We start from the raw sequence: 24399 nt of genomic DNA, 5'->3' as shown, positions 1-24399 counted from the left end.
TGGGGTACCTACACCTTTATATGTTCATGGAGCTGTGTGATGACAACTAATTTTCATTTAGTGTACAGGATACATTATCCAATACTTATAGAAAACCCAAACCGCAGTAGCTATACAGTACCTTCACACGTAGTGCTATGTAATGCTTATAAAGTACAGCCATAATACAAGGCCCACATGCCATATTCTCCCTCCTCACTCTGCTCATGCTCTACACATTAAGTAAGTACACAAGGAAACTGTGGATATATATTTTTTTTATTTATCCTTTCCTCTTTTTTTGCAAATTAATTATTTAGTTCTTTTCAAATGATACAAATAAAGTAATAATAATCCAACAAAGGGCGACCTGTTAAAATGCAGTTTAAAAACAGATAAATACATAGGTCATGTTCTCTTGTAACACATTGCGGTACAAATGTAACAAAAACTGTGTGTTGTCATAGTGCCGATCTCCATGTTCCACAGAACAAAAACATAATAATAATAATAATAATAATAATAATATAATAATATAAAAAAACAACACTATTGTAGGTAGGACAATAACAGAAAAGTCAGTCAAACAAAAAACATGGATCCTTCATAAGAATGGAATTGTGCTCATTCATTTGCCAAAATCTGCTGCTTCTATCAGGCGACTTGGTAGCTGTGGATAACTGATCCATAAACTTCAAGATGCGTCCGTGTCAGGAAAGCAGCAAGACAGTGGGGAAAAAGGCAGTGCAGACAGCTTCCAGATCACTATTCTCCAGCTCCTCAAAGAGCCAATTATAAGAAAGCAAAATAAGCAGAACACTGAAGTCCTCATTGTATATACACAAATATCAAGGAACAATTTACATTGTTCATGGGGGAGATGGAGATGAACAGTTTCTATGTTTCTGTTGTCTCATCAATGCAATCAGACAGAATTTAGATATTCCAGCGCCACCTCATAGCAGAACTTGTATTGATCCTGGAAGAGGGCAGAGAATACAAATATTCTGATTAGAACAATGAACACACAGTAGGCAGCAGACGGCTTGAAATCATGCCACGCTACGAATAATTTCCATTGCTCTTGAGCTAGGTCGATTTTTTTTTGTTTCAATAAGAATAAATTCTTTTATAATGTTTTAAAGTGTATTTCACAAAAGAAACTTCTAGCATCATTGTTCTGATTTATAATACAATACTTCTAAACTTGGATAAAGGCATAAATGATTGGCATGAAATTCACATAATGTATCTTTTAGAAGCAAAAACCACAATCCGATAGCAATATGGTACTCTAAGGCCAAACCAAAAGGCTACTCCAGCCAATAACATTCCCCACCTGTCCAAGGGGTGAATAAAAACCGCTAAATCTGACACTGGGACCACATCAATTGCTATAACTCTTCCTTTATCTTAAAAGGGGTTTCCAGCTCTCAGTCATTTTTCATACTCATAACTTATTCACAGTATTTGATTGATGGGGGTCCAACACTAGTGATCTGATTTGGCTCCCTTTGGACTCCAGAAGCTATAGGCAAGGATGGGCCAGAAATTCAAGTAATAGGAGAAGAGTTATACCAGAATTACCATTATATGGTGGACGGGCCCTATTACTTCAAGAGGAGCAGAGCTAATTCTGGCGCTATTTGGAGATGGGTCAGCTGATCAGTGTGGGGCCTAAGTGATAGACCCCCACAGATCAGATAATGATGACTTATCCAGTGGATAGGTAATCAATATGAAAAGTGCCTTGGGGTCAGAAAAACTCTAGCCTAAAGGACGCCCCACAGCCAAAAAGCAGTGTGGAAAAACCTGCGGCAGCAACGCATTGCGGTTCTTCTTTCAGCGCTTTAAACAAAAAGTTCTCATCCACAGATTTTCTATTACAATGACATTTATGGGTAAACTGCAAGAGTTTCCATAGATATAATTGACACGCTGCGTTTTCCAAAACCACGCTGGATTTTTACTGCAAGGCGGGCATGGGATTTGCTAGAATCTCATCCACTTTGCACTTACTGTAAAATGCTACAATTTTTCCAGTGCTGTTTCTGCCGCGGGCAAATTGCAGCGTTTCCAACCCATGGGGCCCTGGTCTTATGAGGTGGAGCAATTGACAAGGGTCCCAGTGGTTGGAGCTCCACCATTAAAATCTTTTCCAAAGTAATATTCAGTGAATAGGTGAAAACTATTTCTCATGTAACATTTGGTTAAGAGATAGAATCATCCTTTTTAGATAACAGATTATTATATTCACAATTCTTTTCACATATTTTTAATCATACTGTTATTTTATTTGCCATTTTGCTATTTTCCAAACAAAGAAATTAAATGAAAAGATAGGCAAAGCGAAGAGGGAATGGACTGAATGATGTTATGCCAATGTAATCCAATGTAATGCTTTAGATATTTCTATTTATTTGATCCATTGTGCCGCACTTTTACCATACTTACCAACTAAAATCCAGGAAATTTCAGGCCCTCCTCAGCCCCCACCCACAACCCTACTGGGAACACCTCCAGCCCCACCCATAACTCTATTGAGAACACCTCTTTCACATCCAGGAACGCTCAAAATCTGCTACTTTGGTGGTTTCTTTTACACAAACCCTGTCCCTATTTGTTTGGCCAAGTCCCTTTCCCTCCATATGCCTTTACACATGTGAATGAAATAATGTTAATATTTTCATGTTGTCAGTTTTACAATTTTTTTTTGTGTTTTTTTTCCTACAATAATGAAGGTCTGGTGAAAGTGGGCAAGTAAGGATATTATTGAAGAGTTGGTTCCAATGCTCTAAACTCAAGTTTTGGATCTTGTTTCAGTCCCTTGGCCAAACAATTGTACGAATACTCACAGATTGGACGGGGGGGACACAGGCCATTATATTCCACATGTCCCTAGACTGTACAAGTTGTTATCAGTGGACAACACACAATATTTTTGTAAATTCTGATATATGGTTTGCTCTTTTTCCATGGCCACTGACCTCTCCTGTATATATTTCTATTTGCATAGGATTCTACAGCCTCACAGGTGAAATATAAAGTAATAAGTGACTTCGATTTCTTACAGGATACATATATATATATATATATATATATATATACATATACATATATATATATATATATATATATATATATATATATATAGCACTCATTACTTTTGCTTCTGTTGTTATTTCCCATAGATGCAAGATGTTTTATTCCCTGATTTTCATCTCACTGGGCAAACATGATATAAAAATGCAATCTGTCCATGTTCGGCTGAAGTTTGCTCTAGCTGAAGCTTTTTATTGCTTAAAGAACTCAAGAATCAAAATCAGAATATTAATGCAGTTTTTATTACCAGGCAAAAATGTGTACAGTATGAAGAGAAAAACTCTGGAAATCAGATGTGCATGGAAAGTCAGCTTTATATGGGCAAAAACACAGGCAAGTGAGTTGTTTGGGGTAACCAAGGTATGGCCGCATCTCCCAAAACATTCATTTTTGCTTGTGGTTACCATGCAGCAACCCCAGGAACATAAAGATTGGCATATCTTGATGTGCGGCAACCCCAGGCATAAACAGGTGCTCCCCCGAACATGGAAAACACCTCATTTGCATACAGATTAAGGGGGCATTCACACTACGTAACGCCAGCGTGTATCACAGCTGTACACGCCGGCGTTACAGCAGGGCTGCAGAACACTTCCCATTCACTTCAATGGGACTGCTCGCAGTGAAAGAAACAGCCCATTCATTTCTATGGGGAGCGCTCGCATGCCGGCTCCCATAGAAATGAATGGGAAGTGTTCTGCAGCCCTGCTGTAACGCCGGCGTGTACGGCTGTGATACACGCTGGCGTTACGTAGTGTGAATTCCCCCTAAGGTTGAGGCCCCACATTGTGGAAATGCAGCTTTTTTTGATGCAGACTTTTCTGCAGTTTTTTGAGTCAAACTCAGTTATGGATTGAGCAGAAGTTATAAGTATAAGAACTTCCTATATATTTCCCATTGCTGTAGTAGCCATTCTTGGTTTTGGCTCCAAAAACTGAAACAAAATCTGCAACAACAAAAAATCTGCGTTTCCGCAAAGTGGGGCCTCAGCCTAAAAGTTTATTGTATCGGCATTAACATTCCACACAAAAAAAATAAAAAAGACACAAAAAAAAGATAAGTTTCCTCCAGCACCATGTAAGAAGTTGTTGGTGGTAGACTCCTTAAGGCTATGGCAGTAAAAAAAAACAAAAAACAAAAAAAAAAACAGTGGAGAGAAAGAAAAAGCAACGGAAGCACTGTGTCACTGGGGAAGAGTTGGAAATTGTGATGTGGGCATGGTAGTGACATTCGTTTGATATAACTTTACTTTATTTTTTTACTTATTTCTTTAGACCTTGGGGTAGATTTATTAAACTGTCCAAGAGAAAAACTGTCTTTGTTACCCATAGCAACCAATCACATAACAGCTTTCATTTGTCAGCGCAGAGTAAAAAAAAAAGCCACATGGTAATTGGTTGCTAAGGGCAACTAAGACAGTTTTGCTTTTAGACTGGTTTAATAAATCTGCCCCATTATTGTGCCTCCCTAGGTTCTGGGGAATTTTAACATACCATTTTGTTTACTTATTTCCCACGTTATTAGCCCCAGTTACAGGAGGAAGACTTACATCCTCTATTATCAGAACCTCCCACGCTCATATACCAGACTTCTCCCGAGTTGCACCACTTCTCTGGAATGCTCTACCCCGGACAATCAGATTAACTCCCAACTTCTACAGCTTCAAACGCAAACTAAAGACACATCTTTTCAGACAAGCCTATCGCAAGTAATAATGTTAAACCTTCCGTATCATAATTAGAATCCCTAAAATTAACCCTCCTCTGTTCCCGCTCCCATATTACCCCACATGATATGATGTTGTTTCAGGCTAACACCATCTGCACATTAAAGGACACGACTGGTGATGGTCAAACAGTTTTATGTTTGTGTAATGACAGTAACCTCTATTACAAAATTGTCTGACCATTGTATATGCATTGTTACTAGAGTTGAGCGAGTACTGTTCGGATCAGCCGATCTGAACAGCACGCACGCATTGAAATGAATGGAAGCACCTGGTGTTTCCGGTTTGACGGCGGCCGGCCGCTTAACCCGCCGCGTGCCGGCTGCGTGCATTGATTTCAATGCGTGCGTGCTGTTTGGATCGGCTGATCCGAACAGTACTCGCTCAACTCTAATTGTTACCTCTGATGCTGCCGCTGCTACCTCTTGTGTCCTGCATCTTATAGATTGTAAGCTCTTGTGAGCAGGGACCTCAGTCTCATTCTGTGATATGACTATTTCTTTATAATGTATCTTTTTGTCTGTAGTAGAACCCTACAATTTGTACAGTACTGCGGAATAAGTTGGTGCTATATAAATAAAATGTATTATTATTATTGTATCATGTAGAACCAACAACTCCGGCAGTTCCCAGGACATGGCGGATGACATGACCAGCTCTCATTGAGTGCTGTGTATGCAGTGATCAAGAAAGCAGAGATGGTCACCGCCCTAACGTATAAAGTCAATCGGTTCTCGGCTAGTAGTTAAAAGGGTTGTACGGAAATATAGCTGCTCTTCTTCAAAATAAGTGGTTTATGCCTGGTATTGCAGTTACGCTCCAAAGGGGTGAAAGCAACAGTTGTGGTGCTATTGCTGGGAGAAAGTGGCCATGATTTTGTACAATTTCTTAAAGGGGTTGTCAGGTCACAAGAAGTTCAAAAACAAGTTTCCACTAGCATAAGACATCATAAACCCCAAACTAATAGCTCTAAGATGAAAAATAAAGGGAAACTATTAATATGTCTGTGTAGAAGAGCCTTCTATCTACAACCATGTGTGTTCATTGCATGACAAGGACAGATTTTAACCCTCTACGCAGAAATGAGTGCAAGAAGAAAGGATTGATACAGAAATAACATAGACAATTTGTCTAACCTTTTACTGCACAATGAATAATCTTTATCTGGTGAAATTGTAAGGCTCCTTTAAATATTCAATGGCGGGAACAAACAATGAAACCTACCATGTAAATATCCGACACTCCGTTTCCTCGTGTTCCCTTTTGTGTTCTCTACAAGATCCACAATTGAAACTTTAAAACTAATTAGAAAAATACTGAGCTGGGAACTTTTTGGATAAAGCAGCCATACAAAATCTGAGAATGTGAAGTGTTCCTGTGCTGAGATAAACAGATGCCAGGTTCATGGTTCAGGATCAGAACACAATCCATTGTCTGCTCATACAAGCTGCCTCTGGCGTCATGGAAATAGAATTAGTGCCCCCCTTCCCTCCTGGAGCAGTGCCAGCAATTTACACTGGTATTATACTTGGTGGCACTATGTTATGACTGTGTTCTTGTTATCACATATTAATTAAATAGCAGGCTTATACTATGAACAAGAATGTGGCGCATTATGAGTCCTAGTCAGGGAAAATAAAGAGGATTGCATTTACATTGCAGGAATTTTTCCCTTTCAGCTCCATCCAGCTCGCTTCACCTGCTGCAAATATGTATTTGGTAGACAAAGGCTCCGCTGCTGGATTGAGAAATCAATGATCTTTAGAATCGGATTAAAAAGAGACTTGTGAAGTTACCCACGCCTAAGAGCGGCATCAGCTTTTGGCTCAGAAGGTCATTTTAACACTTGAGAAACAGACCTGACTAAATGTAGCTGAACTAATGATAACTGTAATGCTTATTGCAATGTATGATTAGAATGGACGTGGACATGGACTGGCTGGACAGAGGGCTTATAACCTAATATACAGCTAAATGGGCATAAAGTACTTGTGCAGAATAAGCTGAGAGTGGGAAACGTCCCTTCACCTTTGTATAAGAACCTGTATTAAAGGGATTCTATCATTGCGATTTTTTGATTTTAACTAAGCCTATGCTCAAGTAACCTTTAGAAAGGCTATTGTAGGCATACATATTATTTGCACATTGTTGCAGCCGTTTGCCCGAAAAAATGTAGATTATTGTTATGCAAATTAGCCTTCTCAGAGCACAGGGGGGCATTCCTCCTATGCTCCGAGCACACCCGTGTCATCAGCAGGACCTGCATCATCCCACCCCCTTCTTGATAGAATTTGATTCCTTCTGCTCCTCTTCTTAGCTTCCTCCTCCTGTAGGCGTGAATAAAATCTTGCATGGCAGAGCATACAGCACATGCGTAAGATTTTGCTCGCGCTGATGGGAGTAGGAAGCTAAGAAGAGGAGCTGAAACAGTCAACTTCTATCAAGAGGGAGGGAGGTGATGCAAGTTCTGCTGATGACGTGGGTGTGCTCAGAGCACAGGGCGAACATCCCCTGAGCTACGAGAAGACTAATTTGCATAGAAATAATCCGGATGACATGTGGCTGACACTTCTAGATCTAGTGTTACACCAATAAAATAATAATCTTTCCACAACCGATATATAACCTTCAACCACTTTCAGCTGCTGATGTCACAAATAACTTGTCCTATAGAGTTTTCTTTCCCTATTTAGGAACTCTTCTGAATTCCACAAATAACAGTATTTGCAGTGTGAACTATGTGCAGTGAAGAAGCCCAGATGATAATGATCGGAACAATATAAATGATATATCTAGTTGTATAAAAGGTCCACATGTTCCTTTTAATACAGCGGACGTGATATGAAGTTTTTGTTCTGCTAGAATGCTGGATTCCTGCTTTATATCCTATAGCTCGAAGTTCATTCTACAATGCCTTAGGATCTGTCTTTCGATTTGGATACGCCATCCCCGTGGTGAGAAAATGCTCATTGTGTTGTCAGGCATTTCTGCTCCGTACACGAATGTCTGCTGCAGCTGCGATAATGAGACATTTCTATTCAGTGACATAATTAGACAAACTTACCAAAAGGTCCACCATGTTAGGCTTATTGTTCCTAAGCGTCTTCACAGCATGGAAAACATCCACTGCCCTCTGGTGCTGAAGCATTTCACAGACGATACTAATTGCACAAAATGTACCACTGCGACCTCCTCCATTCCTGGGAAAGGAAGAGTTAAAGGTGATTCAGCCTGTATACCCAGAGTGTGTATATATTACTGCCATACCAGAGTCATTTATACACCACATGAGCCCTGCGGCCCCTATACTAAAAGTAACACCTAGAAATGGAACGTAAGTGGGGTCACAGACACGAATAATGGGATGTGACATCAATGTCTGTTCATAGGAGAATATATTTATATACAACTCTGTTTTGCGAGTAGAGTAACATTTGTGGATTATAACTTGCCAACCGTCTCTTTGGGTTAGGAAATGTGTTTTATTGGTTTCAAGGGAAACTGTCAGTAAAATGTAATTGTCATATGTCGTCAAATGTTTATCGCTGCAATTGAGATAACTGGTGACAATTAAAAGAAATGGCGCTTCATATTTTATAATCTACACTTATTACTAGTATTACCAGGACAGAGGATTTCCTACATTATCAGATCTATAATACCCAGAGGAAGACTCTGAGATACATTCACTAGCAACAGGTACATGCAGGTTATTGTATGTAGGTTATAGGATTCTCTGCTCATCTGGTTTATAGTCTTATCTATATGATGTAGACCAGTGGTTCTCAACCTGCCCTGCTCAAGAAGCCTCCTCTCCTTCACACTGTGCCGCCCACTCCTGAGAATGCTCATCGGTTATACAAGGTGGACTATTCTGGCGTCCGCAGAGCATGCCCTATTGTGATTCATATGCTATTGGTTGGTGATGCGTCCTATAAATCTGCAAGTCATAATGCAGTGTCGGATCCATTACTTGGCAGAAACCAATTGCACCCGCAAAGACCCCCTTAACTCCTCAAAGTTCATTCATAGCTTTGACAGGTAGAATAAATCTGAGGGAGCTAATAACAGAGGCGTCAAAGGGAACATATTCATATTTTGTAGACCTTTATAGCTGTTCATCTCCTTGTGGGTACTCAGTTGGCCTGTTTTGTCACTCAGGGGTGCTTGGCTTGTAGAGTCTGAAAAAATGATCCAGAACATCTGGTATATAGAAGCTATAAGTGGTACTTGACATGAAGCATTTGCTATCTCTTCAGAAGGAGAGTTTTCAGATTTTGGCTACCATAAACTATACAAGACATATCTCAAAATCTGAATGACTGAAGCTTGGACTTTTTAAGTGTTGGATTTTCTTGTATTCCTTGCCCTCCATTCTTTACAAATACCATACACACTTGGTCATGCTAAATGTGCCTGTGAGTTGTGGACTCTGTTGTGATATTAGGAGACATTTAACATCTACGGCCAATGTTCTTTACTGTGACATCTCTGATCTGAATACTTTATTGGTGACTCCATGAATAGATGATAGATGTTACTATTCCAGTACATGTCAGATCGCACAGAACAGATGTAGAAAATACAATTCCTGACAGACTATATCTTCCATGTCTTATGTTCTACAGATAGATATGAGTAGCTGTCACAATGATGGTCATCATGGTAGCCACTTTACAAATCCTAACACCAGGTAACATGACACATGTGGCTAGACTGTACGGCACGTGACATGGGCTACCATGGTCAGTGGAGTTCAGAGTAACAAAAGGGGATGCATATAGGGTTAATGATGGCCTTTGGAATGAATATCAGTGCTTACATATGTCAGTCTGATAGCCCCTTTACAAAGGTAAAGAGGACCTGTCATCTTTTCTTATAACTCTCAGTTATCAGTCTGACGCTTTCCCATCACTTCTAATTCCAGGCTATGTCGAAACACATCCTTTTGACTGATATTACCCAGTTGTCTGTCAGGATAAGGAGTCGCCGCGGTCTCCTTGCTGCACGGCGCCTCCCCGGGAGACGTATTAAGAGTTCTATTGGTTGTGCTTAGGTGATTAAGGGTTAATCTTTTCCTTGCTCTCAGTTCTCCATGCCATTAGTCATCACAGGTGTTGTGGGTGGTTTTCTCTGCTGCTATTTAAACCCCACCCAGGCATGGATCCTTGCCAGCCATTCACTTTGTGTTTTCCTGGTCTCCTGCTCTGTCAGTTTTCCTGTCTGAGAGTCTTTCAGTCTGTGTTTTGGTTATTGTATACTTGGCTTGTATTTTGACTATTCCTTGTCTTCTGATTCGGTACTTTACTCTTATCTCCTGGCTTAACCTCTGGCTCGTCTGACCTCGCTTTCGCTACTGTGTTTTTGCTGGGACTTGTGGTCCTCCCTCGTTCCATGCTGTTTTGTCTTTTGTTTTGCATTGCATGTTACACTGTGCTTTCTGCTTAGGTGTGACCCTCATGACTCCAGTCCCTAGCACTTTCAGGGCCTCCTCTTCCCTGACCCTAGCCGCCTGGACAGTAGCATAGGAGCCGTGGCAGGCGCACTTCAATTAGGAAGTGCATTGGTCTGCCTCATCTCAGATCTACAGTATAGTTATAGCCGCAGGGCCTACGACCCCTTTTGTCATTAGTTGCACAGTGTTGCTTGCCCAGCTGTGTCACTTTGCACTGCCTGACCCTGACTCCGGTCCTTACATTGTCTATTTACTTCTAAATGTTCAGGAGGAACAACAGAGGGACGGCACAATACAGACTTTGAGGAAAAACCTTCAGCTTTGTTCCTAGAATAGTTGTGGCAGGGGAGGTGACAGGTCCTCTTAAAAGACTGACAACAAATAAGGAGTTCTTTACCATTTGCCGTCATCCTACAAGCCTACCTGGAAATTTTCTTAAAAGAAAGTCTTATATCGGGCATGAATCCACTGAATATTGTAAGTATTGATGTAGGAGTTGGCCTGCGACCTTATTCAGTGATATTAACTATAACTGCGAGGACACACAAACAGTTTAATACCAGGTCCCCGTCTTTATAGCCAGACCTCTATTTCATTCTCCTTTAAAATCTCTCTTTTTAAAGGTTACTTCAGTCATCCTCAACAAACCAGAACATACTTCAATCTTACTAGAAGGTTAGTCACTTACATGAAAGGGATTTCAAGCATATTCACTGCTTGTTTCAAAGCTTTCAATGCTACTAAAAGGTCACGTCTGACCTTAAGGGATACAAACTTGATGGAGCCTTCTCAAATGTAAAATCACTTTTATAATCCATGAGATTTACATGGAACAATAAGAGATGCTGAAGGGGCTTCCTGCTGCTAGGCAAACAGAGTGGAAGGAAATAGTCTGCAGGCAGCGGCTCGGGTGCATCTGACTTGTGTAAAGCAGCCGAACATCTTAACGGTTAAAAATATCAAACTGCTGGTTACCAAATATATTGAAATAGTTATTTATATTCTGTAAACTTTGTAAAATGATAAAATCCTACACTATAAAGCATTAGCAAATGGTAAAATAGTGATAGAAGAGCAGCTGTTTAAAGGGATGTACACCATACCTGACATGTGCAGATACAGAGAGGCATGGAGGGGTCGGTAAACCATATCTGACATGTGCAGATACAGAGAGGACATAGAGGGGTCGGTAAACCATACCTGACATGTGCATATACAGAGAGGGGTCAGTACACCATACCTGACATGTGCAGATACAGAGAGGACAGAACGGGGCTGTAAATCATACCTGACATGTGCAGATACAGAGAGGACAGAGAGGGGTAGGTAAATCATACCTGACGTGCAGATACAGAGATAACTGAGAGGGATAAGTAGACCATACCTGACATGTGCAGATACAGAGAGGCATGGAGGGGTCGATACACCATAACTGATTTATTATAACTCACTAGAGTTTTCTGGCATAAGTTACAATGGAATTTTATGCCAGTAGACTGGTGTAGATTTCCACTCTGATATAGGGACAGCAGACAGATTTATGAGGAGGCTGCAGCCTTCATAAATGCTCCTCATTGTGCTCATAGGGGATGTTCATCAGAAATTCAGTTAGGAGATTGTGCCCAAAATCACGAGCAAAAAAAAACTGTTTATGCACAACTTTTTCATCCAGCAGTGACCCCCATTATAGTCATCCATTTGGATCTGTTTCTGTCCACCATATGATGGCTTCATCACCATTAAGATTTCTGTTTTTCTATCAGCATATAATAGAAATTCAGACAGAGGTGTATACATCCCCTTGATACAAATCTGCACCACTTACAAGCAGTGTACGACTGTTCGGCCTTCTCCTCCATTGTATTCTTCCTGCCACTTGTCTACTTGGCGAATGAGCTTTAGAAAAGACCTTTTTGATACTGGAGTGTCTCTATACATTGGCCAGCCCAAGAACTGGAATTGCTGAACCATTCTGTAACCATCCTGAGGCTGTAAAAGAAAAAGCCATGTAAATATCAGATTATTCTTACCAACAAAACCACATAGGGGTCATGTGTAAAAAATGTTCTGAGCGGTCAGAAAAAGAGAATAAGCAAGATAAACATCCATTCCAGACGGTTTATCACATTCGCTAAACCAAGAAACTCCTTCCCTGAATATTTGTGACCAGGGTGATTTTGTTTTGATAATAAAATAGCGAATAGTGAATCCCATGCACACATTACAGAAAAATAAGCGCAGTGGACATGCTACAATTTTCGAAACCATCGCGGTTTTGGAAATCGCAGCACTTCAATTATACCTATAGAAACAGAAGCAGAAAGCCTGCAGTTGCTGCCGTGTTTTTTTCCACAGTGCTTTTTTTGCTGTGACCTGCTACGTGGGGCCTTAACTTTATACTTATTTTTCAAAATTTAGAATATACTTTTTTTTCCTTGTGATGTAAATCAAGTTTTATTCTTATACAAATGACATAAGAGTGCATAGGAGGTGTGTTGGAGGTTGTGGTGTAGCTGAGTATCACTGCTAGCTCTTCCCCTCCGAGCAGCAACTACATCAGAGGAGCTTTCCCCCTCCTCCTCTGGAGTTTCGGAGCTCTAAAGTTTGAAGTGCATATGCTTGCCTTACATCACCTACACCCAGAACAGAAGGACTGCAGCTTCAGCTGGCTTACATCGGATCTCAATATTATACAGGTAAAAGACCTCTCTCACTGCCTTACATTGCCTAAAATCACAATAACAGGCAATATAATCACAGGCAATTTTAGGCAACGGGAGCGGTCTTTAACCTCCATCACATTGGATCCATTGTCGGCCAGCTGAAGCTGTAACCCTTTTTGTTCTGGGTGTAGGTGTTGTGGTTTAACACCTCTGATGTATGTCATTGCTGCTGGGAGGGGAATAAGAGAGTCAAGAATTGTTTTATGACCCCGCAAAAAGCACTCTACCAAACAGCACTCTAGAATATTATGTATTAGGAAAAATTCATACATATAGTATAACATTAAATACATATAAAATATTTAACATGTTTGTAAATTTTTACCCTTGCTGCATTATAAATCCTAAATATTCGGCTTATAATGTCTTCTTCTAAATCCGCTGATACAAATTCCACTTGAATGGGCCCGTGCCTGTGTACTCCATTCTCCGGCCAGTACTGCGGACAAAGCTGAATAAAAAGAAAGGAACTTTACAAATATCCCATTGTAAGTGATATATAATGTTCACTTTTTTACACAGATTTTGCTTAGAAGTTATGTTAGTACTTGGATATACATAAGATTGTAATTTAGATCCTTCAGTCCAGTCCTACACTACAGTTATGCCCTGGAAAAGTCTCTAGACTATGCGTTTTCCATATCGTTCAGTATAGTTGAAGTACTGTTCTTGCGGTTTACTAGCAGTCCCTATATGTTTGAGGATTAAAGTAGTAAGACCGAGTTCACATCACTTTGGGCTTTCCATATTTCTGTTCTGTTACAGGAGCAGACAAATAGAAGGCTAGGCAGGAAGAGATCCGTCATATAACAGCACAAACAGATCTCATTAGACCCACTGACTATAATGCCATCCGTCAGGTGTCCATTGTAGTGTCGGAACAACATTTTAGACTGGACCTTTCTAAATCGGAGTTCGCTGTGGTCTCACTAAATTCTTAGTCTAATTGTAACCTTCCTTTCAACCCTTAAAGCATGCCTCTAAAATGTCTGTCTGACCACTTAGACTATTTTGTGCCATGATGGATAATCCTAATAGGATATATAATGTAACATCTGCCTTTGTCTGTAATTATAAGGCCATTTGTTACATAGGAATTCATGCATGAGGAACTCACAGATCCAAAACAAAGTAGTTTTCGTTTTTGTACGGAGGTTAAATTGTGCAGAACAAATAACCCCGTACATGGATACAGTCACTGTACTGGAAGTTACACATGCTCCTATGTACTCATTTATTGCACACTAAAAAGGTCAACTTCTTAACTTTGGAAAAGCTGCAGATGTGTGTCTGCTCAGCCATGCACTTATATGTAAGTTTGATTCAATCTATAAAATGGCAGCATGTTAAATGCTTGCTCCGGCACATTGACGTCTCCAGGGCCCTCGCCTAACACAGAGTAAACAATTCCGGCTCTTAGCTTGTTTGTCTCTCTCTATATTCAACATCGCAGAGAGGAAATATGTAATCGCTTGGATCATCTGGAAGGTCTTTTGCCAGAAGTGATAAAACGTTTAGTAACATTTACAGGTACTGCTATCCGCGCCATATATAGTCACAGAGCTCTTTATATTAAAGGGTCTACCGCTGAGCACACACAAGCAATGACACAGAAGAACTAATACAACCAAGGTGAATGAAGACCATACAAACTATTTTAAGAAATCTTCTCTTTTATGTATCTATCTGTTGTACAGTATCTCACACAAAAAGGATATAGAAATGGAAAGAGCGCTCAGGGCTGGAACATTTGTAGCTCTTAACTTTTGACATTTACCTAACTCAATACACGTCATAAATGGTTGTGGGATAATAATCTTGTAAAAAGTTATTAGGAAGTAATAAGAAGCATAATAAAGTAATAACATGTCGATACACTGGGAGTCTAAATGGATCGCTATCCATATCTTGCCCTAAAATTTTCCGTCTGTTATATATCAGCAGGTATCACTGCAGGATGACCAGCTATGTAATATATAACAGAGGCTGTACACTATGTAATAGGAACCAAGGGGCAACCTATAACTGAGCAAAGTACAATGTATGATGTGGTACTGGGTCAGTAACAGCATAAGCTTACTGCAGTAGGTAAATACCATAGGTGGCATGGTGGCTCAGTGGTTATCATCATAGCCTTGCTGTACTGTATTCCTGGGACTGAAATTAAAGAGGGTCTTTTACCACCTCCTCCAATTCTAGTTCTTAGCATCTCTTAATAATTACAGTTCCACTAATTCCAGTGCAGTTGGAATTTTCTCTTTAGCCCTCACCATTCCTGAGCAACAAGCGCAGATAATTTTGATGCCTGATGTGATATCTAACCTCTGTAATGTCAGAAGGGCGGAGTCAGGCAGGGGGTGACTCAGAGCTCCAATCAGAGGCAACCAATGTCAGAGCTCAGAGTCACACCCCTTGTCTGCTCCTGCCTGACACTGCCCTCCTGACAGTACAGAGAATAAATAGTGTATCAGGCAGCAAAACTAACAGCACTGATTGCTTGGGAACAGTGGGGGCTAGAGAAAAAAATCCAACTCATTGGAGCAGCAGCTACGGTATTAAATGATGTAAAGAACTGGACTTGTTGGAGGTAGCAAAAAATTCTCTTTAACAGAGGTCAACATCTGCATTAAGTCTTGTATATGCCACAAGGCAAGGTTTCCCACATTCTTGGCATCTTAGGGTTAGTTCACACCTTTTCTGCCATGTGGCTTTTTCACACAGCTAGCTGCGATGGGATGCCGATGCAGTGCATCCGCATGAATTTGCAAGAAGATAGGGCATGTCACATTTTTTCAGCTAGATGAAAAAAAAAAATTGCTAGCGAAAAAAAAACTTTGAGGGACTCCCATTGAAATGAATGGGAGGGGTTTTTGCAGGCGAATTTTGAGGCGGATCTGTGACCAGTTCTCCAAGATATGTGGAACAACTGCGCTCTGAGTTCCTTAAAGTGTTCCCAGAAGAATAGATGCCTTTTGTAAAAGGTAAAGGGGGTTCACACAAAATGTTGATCTGAATTACATTTCTCTTTTGTTCTTTTTTTCATTTTGCTACATAACAAGTAATTATTAACACTATTTCTGAAAGCATTCCTATTTTCTTCTGTCATGCCTAAAACTTTTACACAACACTGAAATTAGATTTTCTTAACTGGACAACCCTTTTAATTGATAGATTTTTTTAATTGTACGTTACAATGTTCAACAGTTGTTGTGAAGTAAAGAAATACAATAGTGATTCTGGCAGTTCGTATGAGAACTAGAATACCTCCTTTCCAGGGACATTAATATGGAATATATAAAGATAGAGCAATATACCATACACTTTTACAAATCTTTGTGCTAGGAGTTTAATTTTCTAGCGCATAGCCGGCTATTATAATAACTATCAAATAATATGAATAGCTGCTCAAAAACATTTGTAGAAAATGACTGGTTGTCACCAGCAATGCACATTTGACAAGTAGGTTTGAAGAACCAAAAATCTATTATGTACAATAGTAAAAAAAATATATTTTTCTTGCATAAAATACATTTCTTTTCTTTGGCCATGTGACTTTATAGTTACTTTCATCCAGTTGACACAAAGGCTTATCACGTGCCTTATCAGAAAATAGGCTGACCTTTCCTCCTGGCCTATGGGTAGCTTTGCTGGAAAAGTGAAATGCTCTGAATTAATTCCTGATTTCGGCTGACATACCTGTGCGGGGTCTACATCATTTAACATTACTATTGATGTACAGTGATAGTCAAGGACCAGCCTCCAGAAGTCTTTTACTGTGTTCGGTAAGGGATGTTGTGTAACGATGAAAGCTGAGGGCTGCACATAGCTCTAAAGAAAGGAGAAGAAATTATAATGATAGCCGAGAATCAGGAAATCAAGTATGTTCAAAAGCAGAATGTCACAAACCAAGACATTGTTAAGATTAACAAAACCGCCAGGGCCCCTTTGGAGGTTTTTCCTTTTTTCTTGTAAGAAATGCCACCACTTTATAACATTTTCATCTTCAAGTGGTAACAATATAGACTTTTTTTTTTTAACAAAGGATTGGACAAGAAATTGATTTGTGAGGTCAGTATGGTATTTCTTACAGTTTTATTTTTAGTGGAGATATTCACATTCTAAAAGGAAGGTGAAGGTTAACTTTTGACATTTGTACTTATTAAATGGTTGACACAGCAGAAAGTTTTCCATCTGAGTTTAAAAAGATGTGATAATTTACTGTAAGTCTGTAAATGAGAAGACTGCGGCCACCAGGACCATAGTAATAGATAGGATTCCTATAAAAGGAGAGATTTGCTGCTCTAGCTCTCTGACTATCCTGACCAAGACAGAATGACTGGATGGCAACCTGGGACACACAGCCCACCACTCCTCCTCTAGATATACTCTTGACCAGGACAGGGAATTTAGGTCAAGATATTGTAAGTGTTCTTACAGTTCTTTGTGCACCGTTCAGTGTAATGCCTTTACAATGTGTGTGTTATATATCTATGTTAGGGAGTAACATGAAATGATTTTAGGTATTCTGTGAAAGCCATCGGCACATAATATTTTCTATGTTTATAAACTTCACTAGATGTTTAATATTTATTCTCAATAATCTAGTCACCTAGTCTCAATTTATTAAAAACTTTACACCACTCTTACTGCAGTCCACATCTGTGTCGGGCTCTCTGTTATTCGGGTCCGCCAGGGGAGCCCCAACAACAGATGGAGCCGGACGGCTTAAAACAGCGGTTATATAAGTACACCAGTGGATCTCATTGACTATAATGGGGTTCTCCATGCAGGACTTTTCTCTCCACTGTTTTTCAGTGGTTTCTACAACAAAATCTCCAATGGTGAGTCCAGTGAAGATGTGAATCTAACCTTATCGTGTAGTAAAGTCACTAAATTTGTGCCTTTAATCTTTTTGCCATTTTTCAATAGTGTCAAAAAGTGGATGTTGTTTAAAAAGAGGGTGAAAGACCTTCTGCAGACCTGAAGTCTCCCTAAGCCAAAAAGTGGCACAGTTCCAATTTACACTGGCTATTTCTGGCACAAGGACAGCCAAAGATGTGAAAATATATCAAGAGGATACACTATATCCCAGTCAAGAATGTATTAAGACTAATAAAAGAAAAATAAATAAATACCCCTCTCCCTATGTGTTCATATAATATCAGCTATGGAAGAATGTATGGATTTAAGCTAGGGCTACACACTAACTATGGCTGCAAGACGCGATGAGCTGCCAGAAACCTTCCTAGTGATGCAAGTTTCCTCAACCATGAAAAGGCAGCAGCAAAAAGAGAGTCAAAAGACAACCTCATTCATCTTCATTATCTGTGATGCAGGACCATACAATCTTTGGGCATGCGATGTGTGTTGCAGCCAGAGTTGCCATGTGGAGAGAGTAGTTGTTTAAAATTTTAAATATTATCATTCAGAACGTAAAACAGGAAGAGATCCCAAGTATGAAGACCTAAACGTGAATACATGAGTGTGAAGACTTAAGCATGAAGATCTACATGTGAACACCTAGGTGTGAAGACCTAAATCTGAAGACCTAAGCATGAAGACCAAAATATTAAAACCTAAGTGTGAAGACCTAAATCTGAATACCTAAGTGTGAAGACCTAAATGTGAAGACCTAAGCGTGAAGACCTAAGCATAAAGTTCTAAATGTGAAGACCAAAGAGTGCGCACCTAACCATGAAGTCCTAAGTGTGAAAACCTTAGCATGAAGTACTGTACTGCTACAAAAATGAACGTCTCTACTAAGTCCATTAGAGCACAGACAACTTAGTATCAAGGAAAATAATGCAGAGATGGTGTTCTGTCCTGCACTTTATCAATGTCTTTATATTATACTGACATTGTAGAACTTTAGATGACATTACGGTACTTTCTTCTCTAATACCTGTGACTATTGTTTGAGTGTACCCTGATGGGTGCTCCAGACTTTTTTCTCTTATTTGGTAGATCTTATTTTGTGGAATTATAGATTTATATTCTCATTAGTATGGACTAAAAATGTTCTTACGTCCATCAAGGCTGCATTGATGTAGTTGCTGCTTTCTCCATCTATGGTTATGAGAAAAGGGAGGCAACGGTCTGGAGGTAAGACGTCCATACAGCGGTTCTTTTCATGGTTCCTAGGCAAGAGTGCTATACTGCAGTCTTCTACCCGTAGTGTTGGAGTCACCATGTTCAATGTCTGCACACATAATACCATAAAATTAAAGGGTCACGGTTATTTTATAACAACAATAATAAACTTTGACATTGTTTTAAACTATATATTAGCAAGAGTGAATATTTATGCTGTTAAAACTAGTTTTTCTATAACAGAAAGAGATGGCATGTAGCTAGCAAATGCCACATATTTCTGATCTGTGTGAGTCAATGTGCACATACACCTGAAGTCGGCTCTCTTTACAATGTAAACTATGCTGAAAACACTGCAGTTATTTTTGCTGTATTCTAGGAATGGCCATTACCTATACACTAAAGCTGGCCATACGCTCTAGATAGCTTTCAGCTGATTGCTTGTTTAGCCAACATCTATCTCAATGACTCCACCATGTGTTGGCAAGTGCATGTGGGAGAAAGTATCTGGCAGCGGCTTGTTTTCTTGAGAACAAAGTGATCAGGCATTCCAGAAATCCAGCTGCCAATTCTTCTCTCTCCCAACATCTGTTATCAGAGGTGAGTTAGGAGGCGCCTATACACATTATAGGGTCAACCAAGCTAAATGTAATGTGTATGGCCTTAGTGCGGAAGGTGGAGACCAACACTACAAAATCAGGTCCTATTTAGGTTAATATAGACTTACTCTAAATTCCTCTTTAATTTGACTGGAGTTTGTCTGAGGGTCCACTTTATTCATTTCATAGTATACTGATCGGACCTGAGATGCAGAGATAGATGTGTCCCCACATAAACAGGCTTCTAATATGGCATCATGAATGAACACATACTGTTCCTAAAAGGATAAGAAAAACAAATATTACACAAAAATATACAGTTTGTCTTTTTGGTTTTTTTTGCAGTTTTCCCCTCTGCAGGCTGTATTTGCTGTATGCATTTCTCTCTGAACTAGTGAGAAGAGACTAGCTGTCATACAATACACACAGTAAGTAGAGGAGAATCTGTGCACTAATATTCTCTCACTAAGAAATAACCCAAGGAACATGGATGTGAATAAAGTACTTGGGCATAAAAGAAACTTCCTAATTAGCTTCAACCTCAATCTAAGCCTTTGCTGCTATTCTTTCTTCAGTTTTTCCTGTTCACTCTTATCCGACCATAGACTTCGATAGATATGTAATATTATGCATGCGGCCTATGTGTGTAACATTGACACGGCTTTGTGCTGTTTTTAAATTAGTACTATATTCTTGATTTAATACATTACTTTCTGTCCCACAATGTTTTCTTTTATTTTTGCACATATATAAAGTGAATGTACCTCTGTCTGTACCATGTTCACTCTACGAGAGCGAAGTTCTCTCACACAGTTGTAAATATCTACAACTCCTTCCCTTTCAGCCATGTCCAGCATGATGTCTATGACAATAAAGCAACCTGTTCTGCCAGCTCCAGCGCTGAAATAGAAAAAAAGATAAAGAGAAATGAAACAGCAACAAAACCTTTGGAAAGCAACATATTCCCTCCTGGATTGGTATAGACTAGGCCAGTTCCTGACGTTGCTGGATTTACTGTATATATGTATTAATATTATTTAGGAAATGTAGATGTTCTTACATATTCAATAGGCAATGGGCAATATGATTTAATATTTTAAGCAGATGTTGGCTCACAGGATACATACGGTAACTTGTGAGTCACTTGTGTTATTGCTTGCCTGTTATTAAGTATCTTCAGTTTTAGGAGAGATGTTAGATCAGCAGCTCCATCTTAGCTACAGTGATCAATGTGGTCTGCTGGAGTTACAATCCTCCTCTTATCTCACCGCAGATGACTGATACATATAGTAAGTTATCTGACTGATAGTTTAGCACAGTTAGAGATCAACTCTTTTAACATGATGCTGAAGTTGTTATAGCCTTTTTGCCTTTGCTATCACAATCTATGTACAAGCCACTGCCATCACATGTCACAATCCATAGCGGAGAGTCCACCCGATACCTGCCACACATATAGTAAGGGAATTGACTGCCAATATAGATATAATATATATATATATATATATATATATATATATATATATATATATATTATATATATATATATATATATATATATATATATATATATATATATATAATGAATGGCGGCTTTTCAACATAGATTGTTACTACAGTACATAGAACATTCTAGGAATATGCTGCAAGGTTTGTGAACAGAACAAGCACAGGGAAATCTAAAATACTGTAATCTATATTAGACAAGTATCTTACATGGTTTTTGTAATGAAATGTCAGAGCCTTGCAGGGGAAACTGTTTCAGAAGTCCTTGCACCTTTGTGTTTATAAAAACATTTCTGTACATTATACATTCACAGATTTCTTTTCCTAACTCATGCACAGCCTGCCCCTGGGAATTTACAAATTGGACCATCATGCAGTCAATGCACGCATTCTGCTATGCCAGAACCAAGGCTAGCCTGCAAGCATTGTTATTTTACACTGATCAATACTACACAACAACATAATACAATATTCCATGACATGTTATACATTTATTAATAGCCTATTTATGGGGTTTCTAGTTTCAACTTATAAAGCTTATGTATTGAACAATGAAACATTATGCAGTATTTGTCATTTACATTCTGCATCATTTTTCAAGGTTTTCAGGATTTCTATTTGCTGCTATTATATGTTATATTTTATTGTTTACCTCCAGAAGGTAAGGATGGATTCACACAGGCATTTGAACTCCGTTCAGGGGTTCTGTCCCAGAATCCTCTTGAAAAATGCAGAGAGAAAAGATCTGCAAGGTGGACTTTTCTCTTTGCATTTTTTGGGCGGAAACCCATCAGACTCCATTATAGTTTCTGTGGGTAATAGTTTTTAAGCAGATTAGGTTTCCGTTTTTTTCGGGTCTGCAAGTGGACCCAAAGAAGGGAAAGCCAAACGCTAGTGTGACCTAGCGTAACAATGTCTTCTGATCATGTGATAGATGCACAGGTGAAAGACTCACTACAGGAGAGAGCTCTGACTATGGTACCATGACTGTAACCAAACATGTGATCATCTCATGATCAGAACAGGTTCTCATCCTTATTAAAGCTTAGTATCAAAATCGACATTTTGAGAACCATGAAAAGTTTTAGGTAACTATTTAATTTTTGTATATATAAAAAAACAATGTTTCTATTATGCTATGTGTTCTTCCTAGTCCTCCTTTATATTGGCATATTAGGCTAGCTTCACACCAGTTTAACTTCAGACTGTTGCTCTAATTCAAAATAGGGTCAGAACAAAAGTACAGTAATATAATAATGGATGCAGACAGAGGACATTCTGTGCATATCCATTATCTTTCATTGTCATGTAAAAAATAAGATGACAACTTTCTTCTGTCTCACATGTTTACCCTTCAAACTGATAAAGTTGTGTCTGCAGGATGTGTCTGCAAGACAGAAGAAAGCTTCCATCTTGTTTTTACCATTACGGTGAATGATGACAGATGAAGAGAATATACTCCGCTTGTATTTGTCATTCTATAAGTTTTCAGTCCATTGTTCTGATCCTGATTCGCCAATCTGAACTTAGCTTATTCTGTTTATGTTATCCTATTTTTTCTATTCAGTATGACGCCAGAAAATATTTTGTAAAAACATATTACCTAGATTTGTGGAACAAGTGATTTAACACCATTTCTGAATTCAATGTTATCTTACCTGCAATGCACAACCAGTGGGCCTGCATTGGCCGGACTCTTTGATTTGACTTGTCGTACAAATCCTAGAAGTCCTGTTGCATGGTATGGCACACCATGATCGGGCCAGCCTGTAAAGTGGAACTGGCGGATTTCCCGTATTTCATGTATACCCCTCTGTACACAACAAAGTAAGGACATTGATATTAATTTATGCCCATTAAACTCATTCTCATAAAGTAACTATAAAAGTATTATAAAAATGGATCCATCACAAAGCTAAAGGGGTTGTCTATGTGTATAACACTGATGACTTATCCATAGGACAGGTCAACAAAAGCAAATCAATGGAATTCCAACACCAGGTACCAGACTCAGTATACTGGGTACACTATGCATCAGCTGGGGATTTTCTGCCACCTCAGTGCTACAAAGCAACCCGCTGATCGGTGAGGCAATTCTATATATACTCATGGACAAGCCCTTCAAATCAGTGTGTAAATGAAGAAATATGCAGATTATTTAATTAATGTAAATATATATGTAAGTTAATAGGCAATATCTGCATAAATGCTAAATGAAAAAAAAATACATGAATATATTGTACATGGTGAGTAGTGCTATAAAACAGTAAAGTTCCTAACTATATGCTCATCAATATAATCCAAATGTAACAATGGAACCATCCTACAAAGTCTTATTCTTTTCATAACCAGTATATGTGAAGTCTACAAAGCCACCTTGAAATATCTGCTTCACCATAATAATAAAAATCTATTCTCCGTAGGAAGAACCTATTTAATATTAGAAAAATAAGAAAGACACAATACAAATCACAAAGACAACAAGTCAAAACATTTTTGATATGAACTGAATTCACCCCACTTCTTGCAGTTTCTTATACTCTGCCAGAAAGATAATATTCTAGAAAGTCTTCATAAATCTCAATAAATACGACATTTTAATACAGTGCTACCATTTCTAATGGGATTGAATGGGGACTCCATCTGTTCGGCAGATGAATCGAGTCTATACAAGATTTAATAAGAAACATCTCCAACTGGAGGTCTTCACACTTCCCTCATCAATGCAAACATATGCTATTCAGTGCAATTTGCAAACTTCACAGGGCTGGGATAGAACTTTGAGTTTCAGTTCACAAAAAAAGTTAGCTAAGAATCCGTGGGAAGCGGGGTGGTCAGGAAAACGCGACGTTCCTTTTATTATATACAGTAAAAGAATGTACTGGCGATGAGAAGTGAACAATTTAATAGTACGTGTCATGTGAAGCGAGATAGAAATATTGGGCTGTCAAGGGATAAAAGAAGATAATGTTGGAAAACTGTTGGGACCGACATAGAAAAGAATTTCTGAACTAGTCACAGACAGTGACAATAATTCATTGTATGCAAATGTTCTATAATAGTCCACCTTATGCATAGTACATTACATTCCTTCACAGCCATGAGTTGCAAGTACAGATTATGCAAAATTCATCTTGACACTTAAAGCATTAACTACACAGTGTCAAGACTTAACTTGACTATTTCAATGGTTCTTGGTGTATTCAATGTTAAGAATCG

At 39.0% G+C, this 24399-nt stretch overlaps 1 protein-coding gene across 8 annotated transcripts in view; it reads right to left on the bottom strand.

Moving 5' to 3' along the window:
- Positions 1-270: 270 nt before the first annotated feature.
- PTPRM (protein tyrosine phosphatase receptor type M) overlaps positions 271-24399 on the bottom strand; it is a 568788-nt gene continuing 544659 nt past the window's right edge. For all 8 annotated transcript variants that reach the window (XM_075270676.1, XM_075270675.1, XM_075270678.1 and 5 more), the window contains 9 exons: positions 22839-22993; positions 20439-20574; positions 19803-19952; positions 19011-19184; positions 16682-16813; positions 13311-13436; positions 12088-12251; positions 7872-8007; positions 271-958 (listed from right to left, as the gene is read on the bottom strand). In XM_075270676.1, coding sequence (XP_075126777.1) covers positions 905-958; positions 7872-8007; positions 12088-12251; positions 13311-13436; positions 16682-16813; positions 19011-19184; positions 19803-19952; positions 20439-20574; positions 22839-22993 — 1227 coding nt within the window. In that variant the 3' untranslated portion in view covers positions 271-904. The remainder of the gene's footprint in view (positions 959-7871; positions 8008-12087; positions 12252-13310; positions 13437-16681; positions 16814-19010; positions 19185-19802; positions 19953-20438; positions 20575-22838; positions 22994-24399) is intronic.

The sequence above is a fragment of the Leptodactylus fuscus genome, chromosome 4, assembly GCF_031893055.1.
Source record: "Leptodactylus fuscus isolate aLepFus1 chromosome 4, aLepFus1.hap2, whole genome shotgun sequence".
NCBI lineage: Eukaryota > Metazoa > Chordata > Amphibia > Anura > Leptodactylidae > Leptodactylus > Leptodactylus fuscus.
The sequence above is the reverse complement of the archived record's forward strand: the minus strand, read 5'-3'. Positions and strand labels throughout refer to the sequence as shown.